The following is a 25,722-nucleotide window of genomic DNA, read 5'->3' as shown; positions in this document are numbered from 1 at the left end:
TCTCCAACCATCGCCTTTTCTGTTGTATGCATTTAAAATCTTCGTAAACATATCAGTAAAGATTCTGGAAGCAGCCATATTTTTTTTTTATCTGGAAGGAGGGCTCAATGCTACCAGGTTGTCTAGTACTTGTATCCTGGAACATATTGTGGGTGCTCACATTTTTTTTTTTTTTTTAATTCTTTATTTTTGTTGTGCAAAAATTTGACAGACATGCTTATTTTGTCACGGTAACAATTATAGACATTTCACAAGGCGTTATACTGTGACATATAAGAGAACTGCACATTTTTATGTAACTAACAGGTTAATAATACAGGTTGTGTCAGAGAGTGGGAAGGCAGTAAGCGTAATTAAAAGTAGTGTAGACTGACATTAACTGCATCAAAGAAAGGAGAGTTATATAACATGCTTATCTATGATTAGCTCTGTAGTAGCCACTGGGTAGTTACGCTTATAGAATGTAGAGATAGCTTATTTTTATACATGAATAATTCCTAGGCATGGTATTTGCTGGTTATGAACAGTAGGTAACATGCTAAATTATCTTAGGTGGCATAGAATCATATTGGCAAAACTAAAACTGAATCAAAGTAATAAAACCAGTGAAACCGTAAAACTATTATGGAAAGGAAATAAAATTAAAGCACAGTTTCCACTGGTTGTAGATCTGCATTGCCTTAGAGAAATACTGCAGATGCATATATTCTGAGCTGATTGTATTACAGGTATGACTACTGAGGGATGAAAGTAAAAAAACAACAAAAAAACAACAACAACAACAACACAGCCTTGCATTAAGGCTTTGCATTAAGGGGGTTAGATGCCTCTGCCAGTGAATGCTTAACCAATGCCTGCTGATGGCAGACTGTCAGCCTTGGGGGACCTGAGTCCACCGTTCTGCAGGTGAGAGCCCCTCCGGTCCCAGATGCCTGTGTGTTCCTGTTCTGCACCAATAAACAATCCATCTAGTCCTGTAGCTGGATCTTGGTCTCTGGGCTTTTTCTGTGCTCTTGATCTGCGCTGCCTTATGTGGACCCTGCGACGGGGTGGTTTGGAGCGTCGATATATTGGAAGATATATAGGGAAATATTGGAAGATGGTCGCAGTGGGGGGTTGCTATCGGGGGACGAGTTTGAATTCATCCTCACTTGTCACCCTAAGATAGCAACCTTCTGCTGCCTACCCAAAGTTCACAAGAACTTGGAGACACCCCCGGGACGTCCAATTGTCTCAGAAATCGATAATCTCACACAAAATGGCAGTCTATATATAGATAGAATCCTAAGACCTTTTGTGGAAATGTTACCTTCCTATATTAGAGATACCAAGCAAGCACTGAATAAACTCGAGTCTTAAATTTTCCTCCTCTGCCCAACTATGTAGTTTGGACGTTGAATCACTCTACTCCTCCATACCCCATGATAGAGGAATTGAACATGTGGGATTCTTATTAGATCAGAGAGCCCCTAAAGATGATTCACACACGGCTTTCCTTTTGCGCCTCCTTAGGTTTATTTTGTCACATAATTATTTTTTGTTCAACAACCGTATATACCACCAGGTGAGGGGAACTGCTATGGGGACGGCTTGTGCCCCCTCATATGCGAACCTCCACCTGGGCTGGTGGGAACATCAGATCCGTAATTCGGACATGCTAAGTGAATACCTACCCAAATCCTATGGTGGGGTCGCTATATTGATGACATTCTGATTGTCTGGCAGGGCACCCCCCAGGATTTTTCAGATATGGTAGGATTACTCAATTGTAATGACGAAAACCTTCGCTTTACATCCGAATTTGGAGGACGCTCCATCAATTTTCTGGATGTGACCAGTATCAGCGAAGATGGTACATTCCATTCTACACTATTCAGAAAATCCACAGCAACTAACTCTCTCCTGCATTGGACTAGTCACCATCCCCGACCCCTCAAGGAGGGTATACCGGTGGGACAATACCTCCGACTTCGGAGAAATTGTAGTGACATCCACGATTTTATTACAAAAGCTAAACAACTTCGACAATATTTTAAGGAGAAGGGTTATCCGAACCGCTGTTTAAAAAGAGCCTATAAGAGGGCACTACAAACTGAGAGGGGGGATCTACTATGTGACTCCCCCAAAAAGACAAATATAGACGCAGGAAACATCCGGATGATCGCTACATTCGATTTGGGGTGGCCAGAAGTACGAAAGTCACTAGAGAGGTTCTGGCCTATCCTATTAAATGATACACATCTAAAGGGGGCTCTCAGCCCACATGTAGATATCACAGCTAGGAGGGGAAGGAATATTCGTGACTTGTTGGTAACTAGCCATTTCTCTGTCAAACCACAACCACGGGCCACCTGGTTGGGCACTCATGGCTGTGGTAAATGTGTTGCCTGTAAGTTTATCCTCAAAAACTCTAAGACTGTCAGCGATAGCCAAGGACTGGGTTCCTTTAAAGTAAAAAGTTTTTTCAACTGTAATACAAAGGGCCTGGTGTACCTACTTTCGTGTACATGCGGACAGAAGTATGTGGGGAAAACATTCAGGGCATTCAAGGACAGGATCATGGAACATGTGAGATCCCTTAGGAATCGTCTCGAGACGCCTATCTCGAGACACCTGAGGGAATCTCACCAGGGGGACTCTAATAACCTTAGGTTTTGCGGACTGGAACTAGTAAAAAGGACTCCCAGACGTGGAGACTTTGATAAAACACTCAGACAGAGGGAATCGAGATGGATATATGAACTCAAAACGCTTCAACCTCTGGGTTTGAACGAGGGCTTTTCTTTTGCCCCCTTCATATAACCAACCCATGGTATTGAGCAACATATATATAAATAAATATAACATCTCGGTTTTACCCTCAGCATTCTCACTGTACATAGTGTGTCATCACCAGCACCATTGAAAAGTTTCTACTATTTACCACTCTTGTTTTGTCTATAATTTATATATTTTATTGTTTTTTAGTTATGTATATGGTTTAAATATAATCTAAAACCACTGTTCCTCTCCCCCTCTCTCTATCCACGCTACACGGCACTTTGACACCCTGATCTCTTCTGGTCAGGGCAATTACTTTTTGCCCGGATATACCAAGAATTTTTTGGGGGGACTGTCAACCTATATGTATAAAGTCTACGGTACCGATGCATCTTTTACTATGTGTACCACTCCATGCCACTTTATGTGCTGCTTTGTGCCACTGTACCTTTATATATTTGCCACTCTATATTATGCCACTCGATGTACTGCCTGGCGCCACTTTACTTTTTTGCGCTGTTTCTCTTGCTCCCGACATGCGCGCACACATTGTAAAGTGTCAGTACACTTTAAAGTCCGTACGCATGCGCGGATGACTAGTTTGCAATTGTGTAATTTTAAAGTCCGTGCGCGTGCGCAAGCGCATGCGCATATGGCGTCTTTCGGAATACTGTGATATTCTAAGTTCACACAAATGCGCGGACGTTACTCCCAATCCGCGCGCATGCGCGAGCAAGGCGATGAGGCAGACGCAATGGAGAGACGATCTCCATACTTAAGTCCGTGCGCATGCGCGGACGCCAAGTCTACACGCATGCGTGAACTCCACCGTTGGAGTATTTCTACACTCCAAGTTCGCGCGCATGCGCGGACGTCATTTCCAGCTGGCGCACATGCGCGAATTACGGACAGCAATCAGTTACAGCTGATAGGAATTATGAGAGGTATTTAAATGGAGGGAGGGGAGCTGGTCTAATTGATACATCCCATCTAGCCCTTGAGAAAGGCGGTCAGTCCGCCGAAACGCGCGTCGGGCTTTCTTACCCGATGTAATCTTCAACTTTGACTTGATTTTACTTTACTTTACCAACAGCATAATAGAACTCTCCAGCTGATTACAGCCTTTTTTCTTCTGGGGGTGATCCTTTTGGGGTGATTTGAGGTAACTGGGCTTGGCTTTACGTTGGGATAGCTGAGCTTTTGATATATAGAGCTATTAGTAGGTAGATTTATTTAGTCCCTGTGTATTTGGATTTATCCCTAACCTATATTTTCCTCTTCTACTACACAATCTCCTCTATCCTTTCGATTTCTATTATGTGCTAGCCATTTCTGACCCCATACAAGGTTTGGTCGGTACTGTAACCATCACTTTGAAGTATCTATTTGTTTAAACTGCTACATCCAAACAGCGATATGTTATTATAACTATCACATCTAGCAGTAACTCTACATAGGTCTTAAGTGATTGATTCATACAAAACCCATAACCCCTCCCCCCTCCCCCTCCCAGCCCCCCCCCCCCGCTTTTTGACTTTTATTTTAGGCTAGTAACCTTGTAATTTTTGGCCTTCTGCAAAGTCGAGTCCACATTACAATCATCATTCTTAGCATTTAGCTTTACTTAATTTAAGTTCAGAGTGCCATACTTAATAGTGGTTTATACTACCTTTACCACTTTTGGCATTAACTCTGCCTAAGTTTATATTGTAATATCTATTGTTGACCGATACACTTAGCAGAGAATAGGCCTGATTCTCTTGATGAGTCCTTAGGCTATTTGGTTTTTTATACTGTTACTCTTAATAAAATGTATTTATTTTCTATAGACGTTTATTTTGGGGTGGTTTGAAGGAGAACGACCCGTCTTGGTACGAGGTGGTTTCGCCTTCATCTCCTATTCTTTATATATTTTGCGCTTCATGCAGGGTTATGCCCGTGTTGCCACCCCTATAACCCATCCCTCTTTGTACCCCCTGCTAGCTTTCTAGCTAGGGAGCACTGTTATCCATTTAGTAATGTGAGATACACAAAATAAGAAAAACCACCAGAACAAATTCTCTTGTATAAGATAGCATCTGCCTACAGGAAAGTGTTCCACGACTAGTGGTATAAATTATAATGTTAAAAAAAGATCATAGTTCAGCAAAAACAAACAATTAACTTTAGGGCACCCAACACCTCTATATGTCCTTGCATGGGGCTGTAGACAGAGACAACACATAGGGACGTGTACTACACGTTATACCAATTCCATGTACTGTACAACTGTACTGTAACAGCTCCCGGGGATGCATCATTTTCTGTAAATATATGATATTTAGGGCTGAAGAATAAAACAGTGCTCCTGGACTTGCACCACTAAATATGACATTTAGAAAGTGGTGAACCATAAAATGTAACTTTGTAAGCAAAACATATTAGAAATAAAATTATATATTGTATATGGTAACTGAACAATAATAAGACAAACCCTAAAAGCATCTCTCTCAGTTTGTAGAACATGATTTGTGAAAGCAAGGTATGTAAGATATATCTGCTTCTTTTTAAGTGCTACCTCAACAGTATGGTAGCAGAATAAAAAAAAAATATCTGTGACTAAAAAGAAATTAAAAAAAAGAAACTGTACATTTTCTAAAGTTGTTAGGAGAGAAACAGGGCATTTTATTAAAAGTCTTCTACATTTTGATTTTTGCTTGCCATCTTAGATATACCTTTAGGTAGAATTCCAAATCACTTGAGCTTTGTCCAAAAGTACTGGCGGCGACAAGGAAATTTATTCCGAATCAATAAATATACACGGGCAAACCTACCCTGACTCCGTTTCATATCTGTTTCGGGGAGTTTGGCTGGAGGCTTTCACTACTGAGAATGCCAGGTAAACAAGTTTTTCAGATACTGAGAATCTTTACACCATTTGCTCAGGTCATAAATAAAATAAAAACTACAACCACAAAAAACTAAGAACTGAAACTTTTTAGAATCCAAGACTGGTATGCCATGCAGGTTCTTAAAGGGAAACCCCCCCATAGCACTTGATTCTATAAGGAAGGCAAGACCATAAATGTTATGAGCCAAATGATACCCAGCTGACCCATTAAAGCCTGAAAGCTCATGGAACTGGTGTTGCGGGTATAGGAGTGGGGTATAAGCGCCACTATTGGTATTGTTAAACCAGGCAGTATCCATTTTATACAAAAAAAATATTGCAAACCCTTCACCTCTCACTCTCAACATTGTAAAGTGAAAAAGGCAACCGATAAATTGTAATAAAAATGCAGCTTCCCAAGGTTACTTCCTAGTAGGTAACCAATTAGCCAAGATATAGGTGTATGCACAAAATATGGGATACAGTTGTAAGATCGAAAAGGAAACTTACAAAAATATAGCGTAATACATACAGTCAAAATAAACAGATGACACTTTTATTGGATGCACTCACAGAATGTGTATCATTTATTAACCCTCAAGGTACCTCCCTCGATGGTAATGAGGAAGAAAGAGTCATCCTCCTAGCAATCGCCACAGTGCAGGAACCTGGAGAACCGTGTGATAAATAAATTCTATTGACAAATAAAGATGATCAATAAAAAAATAAAACTACAGCTTCCATGATGCTTTGTCATTCTAAAGCCATGCAAAGCATCATGGAAGTTGCAGTTCTACAACATCTGGGGATCTACCATTTGGGCACCCCGGTTCTACAGTATGTATAAATCAGAGGGCAAATGAAAACTCAGGCTCATAGAAAATAGAAACAGCCGCAGGTAAATCTACACATTTTGTATCAATACAAAATGTATTTATTAAAATTATATGAAGTGTAGATTCACCTGCAGCCCTCTATCTGAAACAAAATTTATTGTTATTATTATTATTATTGGCATTTATATAGCGCCAACTAATTCTGCAGCACTTTACAATGTTATGAAAGGGGGGAAATTTACAATAAATGAGACAATTACACAGTGACACAGGAACAATAGGTAGATGAGGGTCCTGCTCAAACCTTACTTCGCTTACCTTAAAACTGGGGGTAGACCTTGACGCTGTTAGAAGTAGTTGGGCGTCTGGGTAGCATAAGACACTTATAAGAGACTTATAGGGTTAGTTACTGAAATGAGAATTCAAAGAGTATTTCAAATTTAAGGCAAAAATACCTATATTAAGTCAGCTATATTTCCAGCTCGGCTACAGTGGCCTTAAATTTGAAATTCAGTTTCAATTATCAATTATCGCTAATTCCTACTTTTAAAAGGTGATTATAGTTTGCGCTGATATACCTTGACCATGTGTGATTATGTTATTGTAAAATACATGTTATTGTATTTTATTTGGGGAGGCGGAGGAAATGGAACACTGGCACTTGCTGGTTATCTAGGCCCATACTACACTTTATTTGGTAAATGGACATTTGACTTTATGCCGAGCACAGCTATGAATACATTACTCTGCAATCCAGCTCAAAATACAATAATAAAAAAAAAAAAATTCTAAACTCACAACAATATCTAGGATTGTGTAAGTGTGAGACTTTCTTCTTATATTGTTAATATTGCCTCACAGGAAGACGCATGCAATCACATGTGTATATTGCACAAGATTGGATTGGAGTTCAGACTCCGTAAAACAACCTTTGCCACAAAACTTTTAGCAGTGATTACTGGGCCCTCTAGTGGTAAAATAAGAGAGTGCCTACCCACAACCCTGGGAAATAACTGCAACAAAATATAATAAAATTTGGAGTGTTTGTTTTTGTTTGCAGTTTAGTTTCTACATGCCAGGGGTTCCCAATTAATGTGATTTAAGTTCAATTTAGAGATTGAGATACAATTATTTAAGGTAAATTACATCCGTTTGAAAGTGAAACCAGTTGTTTTTTTCATGCAGGCTCTGTCAATCATAGCCAGTGGAGGTGTGGCTAGGGCTGCATAAACAGAAACAAAGTGATTTAACTCCTAAATGACAGTGAATTGAGCAGTGAAATTGCAGGGGAATGATCTATACACTAAAACTGCTTTATTTAGCTAAAGTAATTTAGGTGACTACAGTGTTCCTTTAAAATACGTTCCTTTTTTACCGAATTCATACTGCATTATAAATTAAAAATCATAAATGGTATTAAATGGAAGCCCCGTAGGGCCTTTACAAAGTTATGTGTACACAAGTTTCTTAGGTTAACCTATGCTGTAATTATAGCAATGTGACTTCTAGTGAGAGAAAGCAAAATGCTCACGATTAACCCCTTAACGACGAGTGACGGACGAGGTCCGTCACTCAGGGGAATGCGTTAATGACGAGTGACGGACCTCGTCCGTCACCCGTTAAAATTAACCCCAGTTCGCCGCAATCGCGGCGATCGCGGGGTTAATGGTGCTCCGGTCTGCCTCTGCATTAGAGGCAGACCGGGAGCACCGGATCGGGCTGTCAGAGTACATGTGCCCGCTCTGACAGCATGCCAGAGCGGGCACATGTGCTCTCTATACTCACCTTCGCCTCCCTGCACTTCCTGGTTCTGTGTGAAGTGCAGGGAGCCGGATCTTCAGTGATCCTGCCCCCTGGTGGAAAGAAAATATAGTCAAATTAAAATCCCCCCCCCCCTTACCCCCCCTTTACCCATTTCAATAAAAAATTAACCCCTTCCCTGCCAATTGATCACTGACTACAGTGATCAATTGGCAGGGATTACATTTTACTAAGATCTGATTTTTTTTTTTAACCCCTGAGGGTTAATTCTTTTTTTTTTTAACCCTCAGGGGTTCAATTTATTTAATTAATTAATTTAAATATTTTAAAATTATAAATTTAGCTAGCTGGGGAGGGTGGAAGTTAGTGGGGAATTGGGGGATTTAGTATTACGCTAACTAGGGGTTAACGTTAAAAAAAGTTTAAAAATACGCTTTAAAAAGTTAAAAAATTAAGTTAAAAAAAAAGTTTTAATAACATTTAAGTAAAAAATGTAAAAAAATAAACCCTTTACCCAGTCCAAATAAAAATTAACCCCTTCCCTGCCAGTCGATCACTGCCTACAGTGATCAAAATACAGATCACAGTATTATACTGTTCTAATTTTTTTTTTAACCCCTGACGATTAACTTTTATTTATTTTTTAACCCTCAGGGGTTAAATTTATTTAATTAACTAATTTAAATATTGTATAATTAAATATTTTGCTAGCTGGGGTGGGTGGGAGTTATGGGAAAATGGGGAATTTACTGTTAGTGCTGCTTACTGCTAGTTAGGGGTTAACGTAAAAAAAAAGCTTAGAAAAATGTTAAATCTGTAAAAAAAAGTTTTACGAAAGTTTAGGAAACTTTAAAAAAATGAATAATCAAAACAAAAGTTTAAAAAATAGTTTTAAAAAGTAAAAAAAGCTAGCGGAAAAATGATCCCACGCTAAGGTTCAAAATATGCCTTTTGAAATACCCTGGGATGTCTTCTTTAAGAAATGGTATGGCTTTATGGGGTATTTGGATTATATAGCCTGGTAAAATACTCTAAAATGGGACATGGGCACAGCGTAAAAATGCAAAATTTGAAAAAAAATGGAATGGCTCTGTCCCAAATGTGCCCCTCCGATGTCCACATATACCTGGCAAAGGTACATACGGGGGTATTTTTGTACTCAGCAGACATAGCTGAGCAACATATGAAGTATTATACAGTGGTAGTACACATAAGGTTTGCAAAATATACTGTGCAAACTCACTTTGTGTGTCAAAAAGGCAGAAAAAACGCTTATTACCACTACACCTGGTACAAGCTAGCGGAAAAATTATCCCACGCTAAGGTTCAAAATATGCCTTTTGAAATACCCTGGGGTGTCTACTTTAAGAAATGGTAGGCCTTTGTGGGGTAGTTTGAATTTAAAACCTGCAAAGATGCTTGGAAATTGCACATAGGCCCGGCGTCAAAATTCAAAGTTCGGTCAAAACTGATATGGCTTGGTCTCCTATATGGCACTGTAGCTTCACAAAATAGTGCCATAGACATACAATGGGGGTGTCCTTTTACTCAGAAGACTTAGCTGAGCATAATTTGGGGGGTTTGAACTTAGTGGCACACATGAAATATACAAAATGCCCAGCAAAAATGCAATCCGTATGTAAAAAATGCACAAAAATTATTTTTTACCACATACTTTGGCATGTAATGGTAAAAAAATGGGGGCATGTTAAGGCACAATATGCACCTTATGAGATACCCTGGAGTGTCTTCTTTTACAAATGGTAGGCCTTTGTGGGGTGTTTTGAACAGTAAAACTGTTATAATACCCCAAATGGAAGCATAGGCTCATTAAATCCGTCTCTCAAAATTCTACTGTGAATACTGAAAAGGACAGGTCTCCTGTATGGCACTGTAGCTTCACGAAATAGTGCCATAGACATACAATGGGGGTGTCCTTTTACTCAGAAGACTTAGCTGAGCATAATTTGGGGGGTTTGAACTTAGTGGCACACATGAAATATACAAAATGCCCAGCAAAAATGCAATCCGTATGTAAAATATGCACAAAATTATTTTTTACCACATACTTTGGCATGTAATGGTAAAAAAATGGGGGCATGTTAAGGCACAATATGCACCTTACGAGATACCCTGGAGTGTCTACTTTTACAAATGGTAGGCCTTTGTGGGGTTTTTTTGAACAGTCAAACTACTATAATACCCCAAATGGAAGCATAGGCTCATTAAATCCGTCTCTCAAAATTCTACTGTGAATACTGAAAAGGACAGGTCTCCTATATGGCACTGTAGCTTCACGAAATAGTGCCAAAGACATACAATGGGGGTACCGTTGTACTCAGCAGAAGTAACTGAACACATAATAAAACTTTGTACAGGAATAGCACACACCAAATTTACAAAATACACATGAGAAGTTCTTTGTTATAAGTTTGTGTGCGAAAACCCCCAAAAAACACAATTTTACTCCAATATTTAGCAGAGGTTGGCGGTAAAATGGCTACGTAGAAAGTGTCAAAACAACCTTAGGTAAATAGCCTGTGGTGTCTACTTTATATAAATATATACTTTTGTGTGGCAATTTTGTTTTCTTTTATGGCTATTAGGCTTACAAGACAAACATACCAAATTCTAAAATCGCTCCACATAAAAAGTTTATTTTACTCCTTGTGCTTTGTGACCTGTAACTACCAAAAAAAACTGAAAATCCCAGACACATTATATATTCTGTAATTCAGAACAACTAAATGAATTTATTTTTAATTACTTTCCTTAACCTGCACTAATTATGTACACATTATTATTGCAAAAACTGTAAAAAAAACACACAAAAATTAATTTTTTTGCATATTTCTGTATTTTTTTTATAATAAATAAGCATTTATATATACATGTGTTACATCAAATTAAAGCCCTTTCTGTCCTTTAAAAAACGGTATATAATATGTGTCGGTGCAATAAATTAGTAAAATGCAAATTGCAGTTGAACGCAAATAGCAAAAAATGCAAAAAATGCCGTTGTCATTAAGTGAAAGACAAGCTTCTGAAGCTCTGTCCTTAAGGGGTTAACCTTTCCAGATTCTGCAAACAAAACCAAACCCTGTCCAGGCACGCAAACGGTTAAACAGTCACTGACCCACTATTGTTCTCCAGAGTATATGAACTAGGAAAGTCTGCCCAGTACACACCAGTGAACTTGATGAGAATTTATAGAACATAGAGCAAATATGTCTTTCCAAGAACAACAGGAAATAACACCAGATTGTGTAGTGGTCAAAGTAGCAGATCCCTGATCCAGAAAATAATGAAATGCCGCAAACACCTTCTCACAATTTTAGTGGAACAATCCCACGCCAGGAAATTTTGGCTTGCTCAAATATCTGAATTTTCTTGCATCAATTAACAAGTAAACAGGGACTTCCTACTGTTTATGAACAGCCAGTACTTGTCCTCAAAAGACAAAAACCAATATACTTTTGTACGTGCATGTGTCGCATTTCCTACTCGTAAAACACATCCCATAAATGGTCACATATGTTCACTGGTCCAGTCCCTCTTACAGGCAAATAATATATGAGACTGATTAATTAGTGATCATTAAAGTGCATCTGTTATGACATTATGATAAATTATATTATATATGTAAATCAGCTCCTTCACCAGTTTTGAGTATTCAAGCTGACTTTTTGAGAGAAATTCAACATATTCAAAAGATAAAAAACAAACTACAAACTACTTTGTCTTATGGGCAAAGTTTTGCAAGGTAATCCCTACGCCATAATACTGATATGCTAGCTTTTTTGGTGACGTAAGACTCAATTCCTATACTCCTCTAGCGAGCATGAGATACTACTGCTAGATAATTAGTCATGGCAACTAAAGTAAAGAGATTTTTAAATAGGATTTTATAAAAAAAAAAACTCTATATATTTGCAAGTAATTCTGCTACCACAATACAGAAATTGAACTTCATCTTCAACCTTTAAAAATAACATTTTGTGTACTATAAGATGTACACTTTAAATTGATATTTTCATGAAAAAAAAATGCTTTTATGTTGTAGTTTATGCTAAAGCATGCTACCTAGAAATGTTGTGATGGTCACAGCCAAGTCATTTATTAGGGATCAGAATATTTGATTTTTGGTACTGGCCAAAGTTTATGTAAATACCAGTAACAGAGACAAAGACCCAATTCTGGGTAAAACAATGCAGCGTTTCCTTGGCTATAATAAATGTGCCTAAAACTATTGTAGTGCCTGGACCCCTTCTCTGTCACTGGTATTGACTTTTGTTGGGCTGGTACTGGCCCATGGTCTATGTCAGCACCCTTTGCCTTATCTGGATGCAGTGCAGTTTCTCTCTCTTTATTGTAAAGTTAATGTAAACACTTTTTAGCCTCCAATATTTTCCTAAAGAATGAATGAGTAATGATGTCTAAATTCATACAAATTAAATGTAAATGATATAATTGAATAGCAATGTGTACACAAAGCTGCAGTTTTATCTTACACTCCAGGTTTCAAACAAACATCATTATGTGGTATCAAGATGAAGTTCCTCGGGGGTTTGCATTGCAGTGTTCATTTAGCTCTCTAGTTGGCCAATACACAACTAATGTATAATAAAAAATTTTAAAAAGTGCAGTTTCAAACACGGTTAATATTTAACAATTGTGAAACCCTCTCAGTTTCTTGTCCATTCAAATAAACACATGAGCAAAGCACCCATATCCTATGACTCAATAACTCAGGGTGTTTGTCAGACCGTTCAGCTCCTGTGGAATGAAGGCTTGCGCCGAGGGAGCTGCAATCTTCCTGCTCTGCTATGATGCCGGGATATGATGTCACTCGGGTCTCAGCATTACTAAACAGCGCGTGAGAAAGCAGAGCAAGAAGATAACAGGATCAGAGCAGCCCATTGTACCCCAGGGAAAGGATGCACTCAAGCTCTTCCAAATGTACAGAAATAATCATTTGTGAGTGTATGAGAAAATGTGTGCGTCTCTGATCGCATGGGAAAGGTGTTTTTACTCACCTTTTTTTCTCACAGTATGTCTGTTTCGCTGTAGCTGGCCCCGCCTCCATGGCCGAGATCATCAATCTTGATGATGTCAGTCAAGCCATAGGAAAGCATTGGGATGCTATTGCAAATGTGTGCTATTGCACTGTGCCAATCAGTATCTCCTCGTAGAGATGCTTTGAATCCATGCATCTCTATGGGGAGCATTCAGTGTCTCCATGCAGAGCAAGGTGACGCACGCTGTGAAGCACTGGACTAGGAAGCCCTTTTAGTTGGCGTCTGAGTGAGTGTCACTAGAGGTGTTACTAGGCAACAATGTAAACAACCGCCGTAGCTTAACTGGAGTCTCACCGTCTTCTGTCCACCCTGGATCCGCTTCTGTCCTCTAGGACCATGTGGGGAAGATCTCTCCTCCAGGAGAGCGTATCAGGAGAAAGCTCTTAAAAGAGCTAAGTGATTAAAGCTCAGGGGAGTATGCAGAGCATAGCAATCCCCAGTGTGAGTATAGCTGTCCCCTCCAATCACGAGACAAGACTACGTGTTGAGGGTCAAGAAGATCTGTTTTACTTAGCACCAATGGGCCTTCTTTTATGCAGGTTTTACAGATACAGTACCGCCCACAGGGTTTTGTAAAATAACCAATAAAGCACGTAACATACAGTAAAACCACACCCATTCACTCCCACAAAATCCTCCCCTCTGCCTGTGATACAATTATCTCAACACAATAGACTAACTTAATTATCACAGGCAGGAAAATACAGTATTATAAAACATATCACAGGGACCCCAAAACAATAATCCCATAATATATCCTCGGAACCGGGGGATCTGGGTGAACCACATATCCAAAATTCACCCAGATCTGTTCAGTAGTTTGGAAGATACGGTTTAAAGGGACACTCCAGGCACCCAGACCACTTCAGCTCATTGGAGTGGTCTGGGTGCCAACTCCCACTACCCTTAACCCTGCAAGTGTAATTATTGCAGTTTTTTTAAAACTGCAATAATTACCTTGCAGGGTTAAGTCCTCCCCTAGTGGCTGTCTATTAGACAGCCACTAGAGGACACTTCCTGCTTCATAGCACAGGTTTTCTGTGCTAGAGCGTCGCTGGACGTCCTCACGCTGTGTGAGGACCTCCAGCGTCGCTCTATTCCCCATAGGGAAGCATTGAAATTCATTTTCAATGCTTTCCTATGGGGTGCGCTAATGCGCATGCGCGGCATTGCCGCGCATGCGCATTAGGTCTCCTCGGCCGGCGGGCGAGATCAGTCTCGCCCACCGGCCGACGTAACCAGAAGGAGGAGCGGCGGGGGAGGAGGAAGCAGCGACGTGGGACCTGTCGCTGCCCCTGGTAAGTGACTGAAGGGGTTTTCACCCCTTCAGCAACTGGGGATTGGGGGGTGGGAGGGAGAGGGACCCTCCAGTGCCAGGAAAACGGATTGTTTTCCTGGCACTGGAGTTTCCCTTTAATGCAGATTCCGCAGAACATATACAGGCTATATGAAAAATAATTACTGTTAAAACTACTGAACGCTGTCTTTGTTCAACAAATACCGGCGAGATGGCACCGTGTAGAAAAGTCAAAACAGTGTCTGAGTTAAAATGTCCGACATCCATTGTTCTCAGCATGTGCCTCTGATACATGAAATGGTGGCCACCCAGTAACTCCACAGTTTGTCTGGTAGTCTATCCAGCCGAAGCAACAGATGAAACACATGGGGAACAGTGCAACAAACGAAGGAAGTCGTAAAAAATATGGACAATAGTCATATTTGTGCACAATCTCCAGTTGTGTCACAGGGCACAAATAGTGTTTTCAAATGTCATATATCCCAGGGCCATAGTCAGAAGGTAGGAGGCAGGCAAGCAGCCCCCTCCAAGAACACGTGGCGAGGTCTGTTCAGCCACACCTAGCTCCTAACTTTTCTAGCTAACTCCTAAATTCAAATCAAATTTGTCAAGCCCTAAAATAACTCAATGCAAAATTAGAGCTTGGACAAACTATACATACCTCACCATAATTTGTGCATTTTTATAAGTATCCTATTAATTATTAATTCACACATACAAAAATAATAAATAAAAAATATGATTACTGCAAAGATGTTGACAATATCACACAAACACAAACTTTTTCCTGATTAATATTTCATAAAAATGTGTTTGGCGAGTCTCACCATTCAGGAGGAACCATGCTGCCATCTATATCCCAGTAGGTATCTTTGCCATTCATCTCCTTAGTATACTCCACCCAACGGTGACGTCCTGCAATCAAAGAACAAGTGATGAGAACATTTTCCAGTCAAGCAAACATAAAAACAATGTTATATGTCTTCCCCAGTGTAACTATGGCTCTCGTGCCTTCCCCAGTGTAACTATGGTTCTCGTGCCTTCTCATGTCGCTTTAACCAAAATTGGCTTTTATAAAATTAAATATCCACATTAATGCTTATCTATGGATTTACAAGTACTATAGATAGAAAATAGGGTATTTCAATAATACTCAATCAAATGATGTGTAAGAAGTTTTTTTTTTGTCGAATTACTGCAAAATGTAGACCGAGTTTAAAGCAGCTTCTGCTTCCCTCAAGACAACTGATAGAAATAGTGCAAGACCATCTACAAAGGACAATCCAGCAAAATCTTTCTTTATTGTGCATACTGCAGTGACACTGCTTCTGACAGACACAAATGATAATAGCTGAAAACCAGAATAAAGAAGATCAGGGTCTCAGACAGACTGCTGTCTACAAAGGTGGGAGAGATAGAGATAATGTCCTTTTAAAGAACCTGTATGTGATGCAAAGGGACTAACAGGTGTTCTAAATGAGATTTTTTTTCTTCTCATATTTGGAATTGACCACAGCTGTAGTGGACATTTAGTCAAATAAGAATTTATTTTATATAACTATATATATAATAAGATTTATTGAAAAATATTTTGTTTTGCGCCTTGTTGCAGAACCAAATAAAATGTTGGATTGGTAATACTAAGTACAACAAGGTTTTGTAAAGTTTGGTGGCTAAAATATCTATATGTAATAATAATTTGCTATTAGGCTGACATATTTCCTACTACTAAGCAAAACTCTCACCAAAAAAGTAACGTTTGTCTTCAAAATATTTGTTGCCATATTTGTCAACGCCAATCAGTGCACCAGTTTTCAGATCATTAATTCTGGAGGAAAGAAGTGACAAGAATAGGAATTTATGATAATGAAAACACTCAGAAAATAGGACGACAATATATTAGGACAGCTAGCTGGAGTTTTCTTATTACTCATTACTTTTTAGCTAGCGTAACCATATTTCCTGCAATTTTAAGACTTTAGTGTAAGTCCCCAATGCATGCAGTTTGCTTAACCCCTTAAGGGCCAAACTTCTGGAATAAAAGGGAATCATGACATGTCACACATGTCATGTGCCCTTAAGGGGTTAAAAGGACTCTACAGTGTTAGGAATACAAAGTTGTATTCCTAACAATACAGTGGCCCTCTGGTACCCCCCTCCCCACGTGACCAATAAAGGGTTAGAACGCCTTTAAATCACTTACCCGATTCCAGCGCCGATGTCCCATAGGATAGCATTGCCTTAATGCCTTCCTACAGGAATTTTACTGACGCTGGATGTCCTCATGCTAGGAGACCTACATTCCAGTAAACTCCCAGAAGCATCCCTAGTACCTGTCTGGTAGACATCCACTAGAGCAGGCATAGGCAACCTTCGGCACTCCAGATGGTTTGGACTACACCTCCCCTCCCATGATGCTTTGCCAGCATTATGGGTGTAAAAGCATTATGGGGGATGTAGTCCACAACATCTGGAGTGCCGAAGGTTGCCTACCCCTGCACTAGAGGCTGTCTGGTAGAAAGCCACTAGAAGCTGTCTTAGTCCTGCAATGTAAACAAGTTCCAAAATGCTGCACATAGAGAGATTCCAGGTACCATGACCACTTCAAATCTTAAACTGACATTGTTATGGTGCTTGGAGTAACCCTTTAAAATAATTGTGCAAATATTTATAGATAGAGTGTTTAAAGTTATGGAATTCCAAGGCGTTTATTAACTAAAAAACAAATTCTACTGAATTGAATTATAAAATTAAAGCTAAAAAATTGGCTAGGACTATAGCTAAGTTGTAGATTTTTTTTCCCAATCAGTAATATTAGGAAAAAAACTTAATCTCTTCTCTTGTTGGGTGTCGAGATTCCAGTTTCTTTAGAGCTGACCGCTCTCATCAATTGAAAGTAGCACTGTTTAAAAAAAAAAAAAAAAAAAAAAAAAAAGTGTGTACAGAATTGACATAAAGCAGCCCCGAACTCTAGTTACGGGCTATCTGATGACACCCTTGTGACGCTGCCAGAGGTGGAGTTAAAGCAGCAAAGGGGTTAATCTCAGCATGTTCAGTGTTTCAAAGCAAAATCCTGCACATACCGAATCCAAGCACCATGACCACTTCAAATCAATGAACTAGTCAGGGTGCTTGGAGTAGCCCTTTAATAAATCACTTTGAGAGAGTGCTGTCAATGACCCCCCCCCCCCTGTTTTCAGTTCAGTTTAAAATTGACTACAGTATAACATATAACATATCTGTCCTAATGTGTTTTACACCCCACCTCCTATAGACTGTAAGCTCTTCAACCTATCATTCCTGTAAGTTTTCTTGTAATTGTCCTGTTTATAGTTAAATCCCCCCTCTCGTAATATTGTAAAGTGCTACGGAATCTGTTGGCGCTATAGAAATGGCAATAATAATAATAAATAATAATCCGGACAAGTGTGATCATTGTATCCCAGTACATCTCTTATTATTATTAATATATAAATAATAAACTTTAAACCCATTACATTATCAGGAGCCGTGGAGAGTTTTCCTTTAATTCTGTGCAATGTGATTTTATAATAATCTCCCTGCATGCAGGAGCAGCAATCAGAGGTGAGTGTAACCTCCCTCCAAGGTGACAGGAGAGATGGGGATGGCTATACCCGCTGCACACTCTCCATTCTAAGGGACTTGAAGCTGACAGCTGCCAGACTCCTACTTTCTAACCTCATTATTTGCCAGAAAGACCCCCGGAGACCACCGTGTGCCCGGACCTGGGCCAGCGCCCTCCGAAAGACCTGTAAATATTCCGCCATATTGCACGGAGTGCAGCGCTCAAAGCCCTCCGCCTGGAAACAGGAAGCAGCACAGAACGTTCCTATTCACTAGCTCCTAACAGGGTGAGGCTGTGAGCTGGTAGTCAAACTACCTACAGAATGCATATATGTATCACATCATTATTATTATATATGATTAGAAAGAGTACATACTTTGAAACTAGCATTTATACAAGTTCTGCAGTTTGATGACAGATGTTTTTTTTATTAGTGTGCTATGGGAATTATTTGTAGGGGTTTTCCCCTAACAGGATTATACACTAAGGGGAGAATTGACAGGAAGAAAATTTTGGAGTGAAAACAGAATTGACTCAGAATTTTTTTTTTTTCTTCTAACTTTAGAATAAAACAGGCAAACTGTAACAATTCTATAATGTGACATTTCCCCTTTAAACGTTGAATTCGAATTGTAGAAATTTGAAATCCAAATGAAAAAATTGGTTTATTTTGACCAAAATGCAAGGTCCAATTGTCATTTTCTTTAGTACCAATGAATAATCATAATGTGTCTGTAGCTGAGATGGATAATTTATCCAATTTAGCTAATTTTCTAATTTTAGTTTTTTTAATTCTCTGAATAAAACCCTATAATATGTAAAATAATATTCTAAGTACACTACAGTGTGCAGATGGGAACTGCCAGGAGTCTCCTGGTGCCATCTACTGGTAACATTTCAAACTGTTTAAATAGTTATTCAAACCCTTTTCTAAATTAAATATATATACTTTTATGTACAATGCCCACCTAGGCATTAGTAATTAGGTACTCAGACTTACCTGCAATCCAGTGTTGGGCTAAGATTTCTGTGCAGGTTTTTACACCTATGTCTTATGTCACAGCATTCCTTATCAGGTTCAAATTAATGCCTCTCCTAGAGAAGCATTTGCTTGGACCATTTTACCAACATGCATGTGCTCTGAGTCAGAGGGAGGGAATATTTATATACAAATTAAAAAAACAAACAAACACAATCATTAACTATTGCAGGGGCAGCAGGGAGGATGGGCACATTGAAGGACAGAGCAGATTCCATCTGACACCACTGTTCACTGACAACAGGCATATTGTTTGCACAGAATTAACATTAGGCAGTCCGGAAAAGAGTTCAGGGCTACCTAAATCATGTGCTGGGGTTGCGACTAGCCCCTGGCATAAAATTGGAGATATCTTGGTATGTGCAGCGTTTCAAGCTAAAACACTGCACATACAGATTCCTACTACCATGACCACTTCAGAATGCGGCAGAGGTTATGGTGGTTGAAGTAACCCTTTAAGAACAGTTTGACACTTACCTGTCTCTGCAGGGATGTCCATGCTACTTCTAGTCTGGTAAAGCAGAAGTTCACATTTCTGCATTGTCATACCAACTCATAACAAATTGGGGAATTATTCATTGGATATTATTCACTGGTCTCGTGCCATCAGCTGACAGGCATCAGAGCACTTGCCAGTCACAGCGTTTCAACACCCAGGGTAGCCACTGGAAAAAATATTCTTGTTGTCTCATGCTAGACACATCTCAACAATAGGCTGGTGCTGTGATCTGGATGTAACTGGTGCCCCAGTTCTCTATGGCAGTTATCATTCTATAACTGGGGCATATTACCATGGGAATCCGATGACTTTGGCGGCTGTTGCTGGTTTGCCTCAGTAGTGTTGTCTCATGCTAGACACATCTCAACAATAGGCTGGTGCTGTGATCTGGATGTAACTGGTGCCCCAGTTCTCTATGGCAGTTATCATTCTATAACTGGGGCATATTACCATGGGAATCCGATGACTTTGGCGGCTGTTGCTGGTTTGCCTCAGTAGTGAGGGTCCAGCAGTACATGTACCAGAAAGTGATCAGTAACAGCTAAGCTGTGTGGGATTTAAATGGGTGCTAGTTTACTTGACAGTATACAGTACCAGGAGACTCCTGGAACCATAACCACTACAGTGTGCCTCAGTGGTTATGGTTCTTTGAGTATCTTTTGTCTATCTTGATTAAAATGAGATTTATTTATCTGCAACACTGTCTATGGTGTCTTCAGAGAATAAGCGTTCTCTGATTTTCCACTGACAGTCAGCTTCAAGACTTCCCCTGCTCTCCTGGGCTGCATCCTGTCTAAATGTGTTGGGAAGATCTGACAATATTTGCTACATAAAGCAATCACTTGTCATACACCAAACAAAGGCCCATTAAAAATGAAAAGAAGTCTGCAAGCAAGAATGGTTGAGATCTAGGTGAACATATGTATGTTGCATGTAATGTCAAAGCAGACATATTGGAAAATTCTCCATCCTTCCCACTTCTGTGTTGTTTGTTAGAGTATAAAATAACTGTTTCTTTACAAAGCTTTTATTTCACCCATTAAAAGCATTCAATCCTTTAAGAACACAAAACCATCAGTAGAATTTTATTCTACCATAAAAAGGTACAGTATGCTTCTTAAAAAATACAACTGAAATAGAATTGACAGGTTCCATTAGGATTCAAGACATTTACAATACCTTTTATACATATAAGGCAAAACAAAAACAGTCAACCAAGGTTCTAAATGGTGTATATGGAATGAGTTTCTAATCGATCAGAATGCCTTCAATGCGGCATCTACTTTATCAAAAACAGTGCAGTTAGCTGGGTGTGTTTTGTTACTATGTATTGTGCTGAAATGGCGTAGATATTAGTGCTTCTCTGTAATCTCTCTCCAGTTTGGAAAGTCTGAGAATCACAACTTGAAAACGGAATTTGTACCGTTTACATAATTATGAGAATCAAATACGTGCCCCTGTCACAAAGCATCCAATTTAATATATATACACTGTGCTAGCTGACATTTTAGTAAATGCATTTAACCTATACATCTGATTTTAATTAGCCAAGCACCCTGTATAGCTTAAATGCTATACATGAACATGCAAACAATTCTTATCTGCACATTTCGGAGTGACATGTCCTATTTTAATTGGATCTGTCATAACGTGTGGATTGCAAGGTTAGCTTTATGTAGTGATCAACATCAAATTGAATTGCCAGAATATATTAAATTATATGATATACGTACTTGAATGTTGCTACTGCCTTTTACAAGATAGCTATCTTGAACAAAACTGTGTGTAAGGTATTGTAGGATGCAAAATGCACAAGTGGAAGTTAAAGGAGCACTATAGGGTCAGGAACACAAACGTGTATTCCTGACCCTATACGGTTAAAACCACCCTGGTCCCCTCATGCCTCCCTAAATATAGTAAAATCTTACTTGTATTCAAGTCTGGAGCTGCTTACTTTGTCCCTGTTTCCTTTGGACCTGCCCACTGCCTGCTGACATCAGCAGAAGTAGTAGCCCGATCGAATCGCTGTGCTTCCCGATAGGATTGGCTGAGACTGACAAAGAGGCAGATCAGGGGCAGAGCCAGCACAATTCAAACACAGCCCTGGCCAATCAGCATCTCCTCACAGAGATGAATTGAATCAATGAATCTCTATGAGGAAAGTTCAGTGTCTGCATGCAGAGGGAGGAGATACTGAATGTTTGGATGCATTTTAGGCAGCCATGACCCAGGAAGGATCTCTAACAGCCATCTGAGGAGTGGCCAGTGAAGTTATCACTAGGCTGTAATGTAAACACTGCATTTTCTCTGAAAAGACAGTGTTTACAGCAAAAAGCCTGACTGTAATGATTCTACTCACCACAACCATTTCAATAAGCTGCTATTTTTCTGGTGACTATAGTGTCCTTTTAAGTAGATGGATGTAAATCCACTGTGGGAGAAATTTATTGCTGAAGCACAGACATAAAAGCTAAAAGGGAACTCTAAAATAAGATGTAGTATACCCCATTGTTACCCCAATGTACACATAACATTGTATTCTCAAGTGAGGACGTGCCATTTTTCTTTGGCAGATACACTTTAACATACTATATTTTGAGGGGAGAGGGGGGCAACAACTGCTCTCTATCAAATGGGGGACTACAATAAAATCTAAATTTGGCTAGAATTTGATCCGCAAGATTTGGTGGGGTCACTGCTTAACATATTTTAAAATAGATATTCACAACAAGAAAGTAAATCTGCTTATTTTAATACAGAGCAAACAATGAAAAAGCAAATCACATTTAAAGTGTCTTACAGTGAAACATTGTGAAAGATGACAAATATAGAAATACTGACACATTGAGCTGCCAAGATAAAACAGTAAAAAGGACATATTTACGAAACTGGCACTTCAGGAGAATTCACAAGAGCCAGCTTACATATGAAACTGCTCTGTCTGCAAGGGGAAGATTTTTTAAGTCTGTTGTCAACAACGGACGTAATTTACTCACAAAGTTGGCATTGTCAGTGTCACGTGTGCGGGTTCAACTAGGACCCAGCCCACAATTACAAATATCTCAGTATGTGCAGTGTTGTAAGCGGCAACATTGCACATACTGACTGCTATCACCATGCCCACTTCTAATAACTGGAGTGGTCACGCTGGTTGGAGTAATCAATAAACCTGTTGTCATGTGATGTGGTTTTATATTAAAGATTTTAGCAACTGACAGTAGTATTCAGCTCAATCATGACATAGGCAGGGGACACACTGTCCTGGAGGTCTAAAGCCAGATAATAATGTTTACACCTGTGAGCAAAGATTGAGGGGTAACAAATGACAAGAATTCTAACAGTGGTTGAAAGAGAGCAAAGTTGGAGGAGCTCAGTTCCAGGATGAAGCAGGTTTCTATATTCAATTTAATTTTCAGCCTTCACAAACAAATATGTTAAAGGAACACAAATATGTATTCCTGACACTACAGTGTTAGAATGCAGCATTAGGACCATAGTCCCTCTCTCTCTTGAAGAGGAATTACCTTTTCTCCCATGCCACACTGATTTGGTCCCAATTTCATGGCTAAGAGCATACATTTTGATGATCTCAGCCAATCCAATGCTTTCCCATAGGAGAGCTTTGAGCATGCGTGGCAAAAGGCTGCGCCAATCAGCATCTCCTAATTGAGATGCACTAAATCAATCCATCTCTATGGGGAACATCAGTGCCTCTATGCTAAACACTGTTCAGCACTGACACAGGAAGCACCTCTAATGGCCAGCAGTGCAAACACTGCCTTTTCTCTGATAATGCAGTGTTTACACGAAAATATCTGCAGGGACAGGCTATACTTACCAGAACAACTACGTTAAGCTGTAGTGGTTCTGGTGGCTATACTGTCCCTTTAAATAAATCAACATAACGTTAAAAAACATGGGAAGAGGAACTTCCCCCCATGAAAACAATCTTATTCTTAAAATTTGGCTGGAAATAGTAATTATTAATGGTACTTAGATATAATCAGGTTAAGAAACATTGCATCTATATTGGGGGTGAAAATCAGATGTCAAAAACTGGCTCCCAAGACCAACAGATTCTCTTCTTCAGATATTCAAACATATGATTATACAGGTATAGACTTGTTTTTCTTTTTGTTAATAAAACTTGTAATTATTATACTGTGTTCCATTTGGGTCTATGTGTGTAAGTTATGCAATGGTAGGTTATTGTAAGAAGACATAAAATAAGGAGGAGTGCTTAGTTTTCATTTTTTTGAAGAAGGATAAACTCCTGAAAGGTACAATGATTGACAATTTACAAGAAACAACTTGCACTTTAGGGAATAAATAACATTCTGGGAGGATGTGATTATTATTTGAGCCTTACCTATTGATTTTCCAAAGATCTACTAGACTTTAAAGGCTAATATTTGTGAGTATATTTTCCATGTTTAAAGGACCACTATAGACACCCAGACCACTTCAGCTTAATGAAATGATCTGGGTGCCTGGTCCAGCTAGGATTAACCCTTTTTTCTATAAACATAGCAGTTTCAGAGAAACTGCTATGTTTATATTAGGGTTAATCCAGCCTCTAGTGGCTGTCTCATTGACAGCCGCTAAAGGCACTTGCGTGTGTCTCACTGTGAAAATCACAGTGAGAAGACGCCAGCGTCCATAGGAAAGCATTGTAAATGCTTTCCTATGAGACTGGCTGAATGCACGCGCGGCTCCTGCCGCGCATGCGCATTCAGCCAAGGAGGCGGAGAGCTCCCCGCCCGGCACTGGAGAAAGAGGTAAGTTTAACCCCTTCCTCTCCATCCAGCCCGGCGGGAGGGGGACCCTGAGGGTGGGGGCACCCTCAGGGCACTATAGTGCCAGGAAAACGAGTGTTTTCCTGGCACTATAGTGGTCCTTTAAATATACATTTATGAACTAAACATTTATTAAGCATCTTTAATTATATTCTAACCCTAACTATAGCTTATTACATTTCATTCACACCTGTGCTCAGTTATTTGGGAGGCTAGAGTTTCATGCTTTACATATTAGATCACATCGAGACTTCAGCTACAGCTAGAATAAAGACCATAATAACAACAGGAGTATAGACCCCCTTCGTTGCTACATAGGGGGGGGGGGGGGGGGGCATTCTTCACTAAGTAATGAATTTTAATGTACTGACAACTAATTATTAAAATTTTGTCAATAGCACAGCAGGAATCCCACTGTTTCAGAGCAGACATATCACTCTGACCTCTAAATACTTAATTGGGAAGTTATGTGTAGTGTGTTACAGACATGATCAAATAGACTGCGCACCTTTTCAGGTAATCATACATTATTTTAAGCCTACAAAAATAAGTATGTACTGAGTTTTGGAAGTGTTAAACTGGAAAATTGTTAAAGATATGTTTAAATCTAAAGGTATGTAATATACCACATCCAACCCACACAGCCACTTAGTCAACTTCAAAACTAAATACACACACAAAAAAAAAATGTGGTAAGGACTATCATAAGGTGGATGTGAGCAAAAAAAAAAAAAAGTTAAAAAAAATGATGATTGGATGACGTGCCAAAAAACTGAAATAGCCCACATCTAATGCCGACATAGCTGATTGCATCAGCCAAGATGTTCCTGAATTACTCTCATGGAAACATACTTAAACGTCTGGTATTAGCAGCATTTAGGGTGATATAGATATCCATTACTGGCCTAGAAGACAGCAACACTCACTTTGAAAACCTACAAAACTGTCTGTCTCTATATATGTATTTATACATGGACAGTATTTCTAAAGCTTTCTTTTCATAATTTATTATTTTTTTTTTTTACAAAATGTAGCATTTTCAAATCTAAGTCACATTGTTATACAATGTCAGCAAATGATTGTTCTCAAATATTTTAGCAATGTTCCCTAGAATAGACTTACCACAAAATGGATCAAAAGGGATTTTTTTTTTTTACTCCATGCAGGATTGAGGAAAACTATCCAAAATGCAAACTTTTCT

At 39.3% G+C, this 25,722-nt stretch overlaps 1 protein-coding gene across 1 annotated transcript in view; it reads right to left on the bottom strand.

Moving 5' to 3' along the window:
- Nucleotides 1-18,422, bottom strand: part of NDUFA12 (NADH:ubiquinone oxidoreductase subunit A12) — a 31,466-nt gene extending 13,044 nt beyond the window's left edge. The window contains exons 1-3 of the mRNA XM_063445152.1: nt 18,301-18,422; nt 16,347-16,429; nt 15,429-15,516 (exon numbers count right to left, since the gene is read on the bottom strand). Coding sequence (XP_063301222.1) covers nt 15,429-15,516; nt 16,347-16,429; nt 18,301-18,389 — 260 coding nt within the window. The 5' untranslated portion in view covers nt 18,390-18,422. The remainder of the gene's footprint in view (nt 1-15,428; nt 15,517-16,346; nt 16,430-18,300) is intronic.
- Between the last annotated feature and the right edge of the window lie 7,300 nt (nt 18,423-25,722).

The sequence above is a fragment of the Pelobates fuscus genome, chromosome 3 (genome assembly GCF_036172605.1).
Source record: "Pelobates fuscus isolate aPelFus1 chromosome 3, aPelFus1.pri, whole genome shotgun sequence".
Classification (NCBI taxonomy): domain Eukaryota; kingdom Metazoa; phylum Chordata; class Amphibia; order Anura; family Pelobatidae; genus Pelobates; species Pelobates fuscus.
Note: the sequence above shows the minus strand (reverse complement) of the source record. Positions and strands in the feature narration are given on the sequence as shown.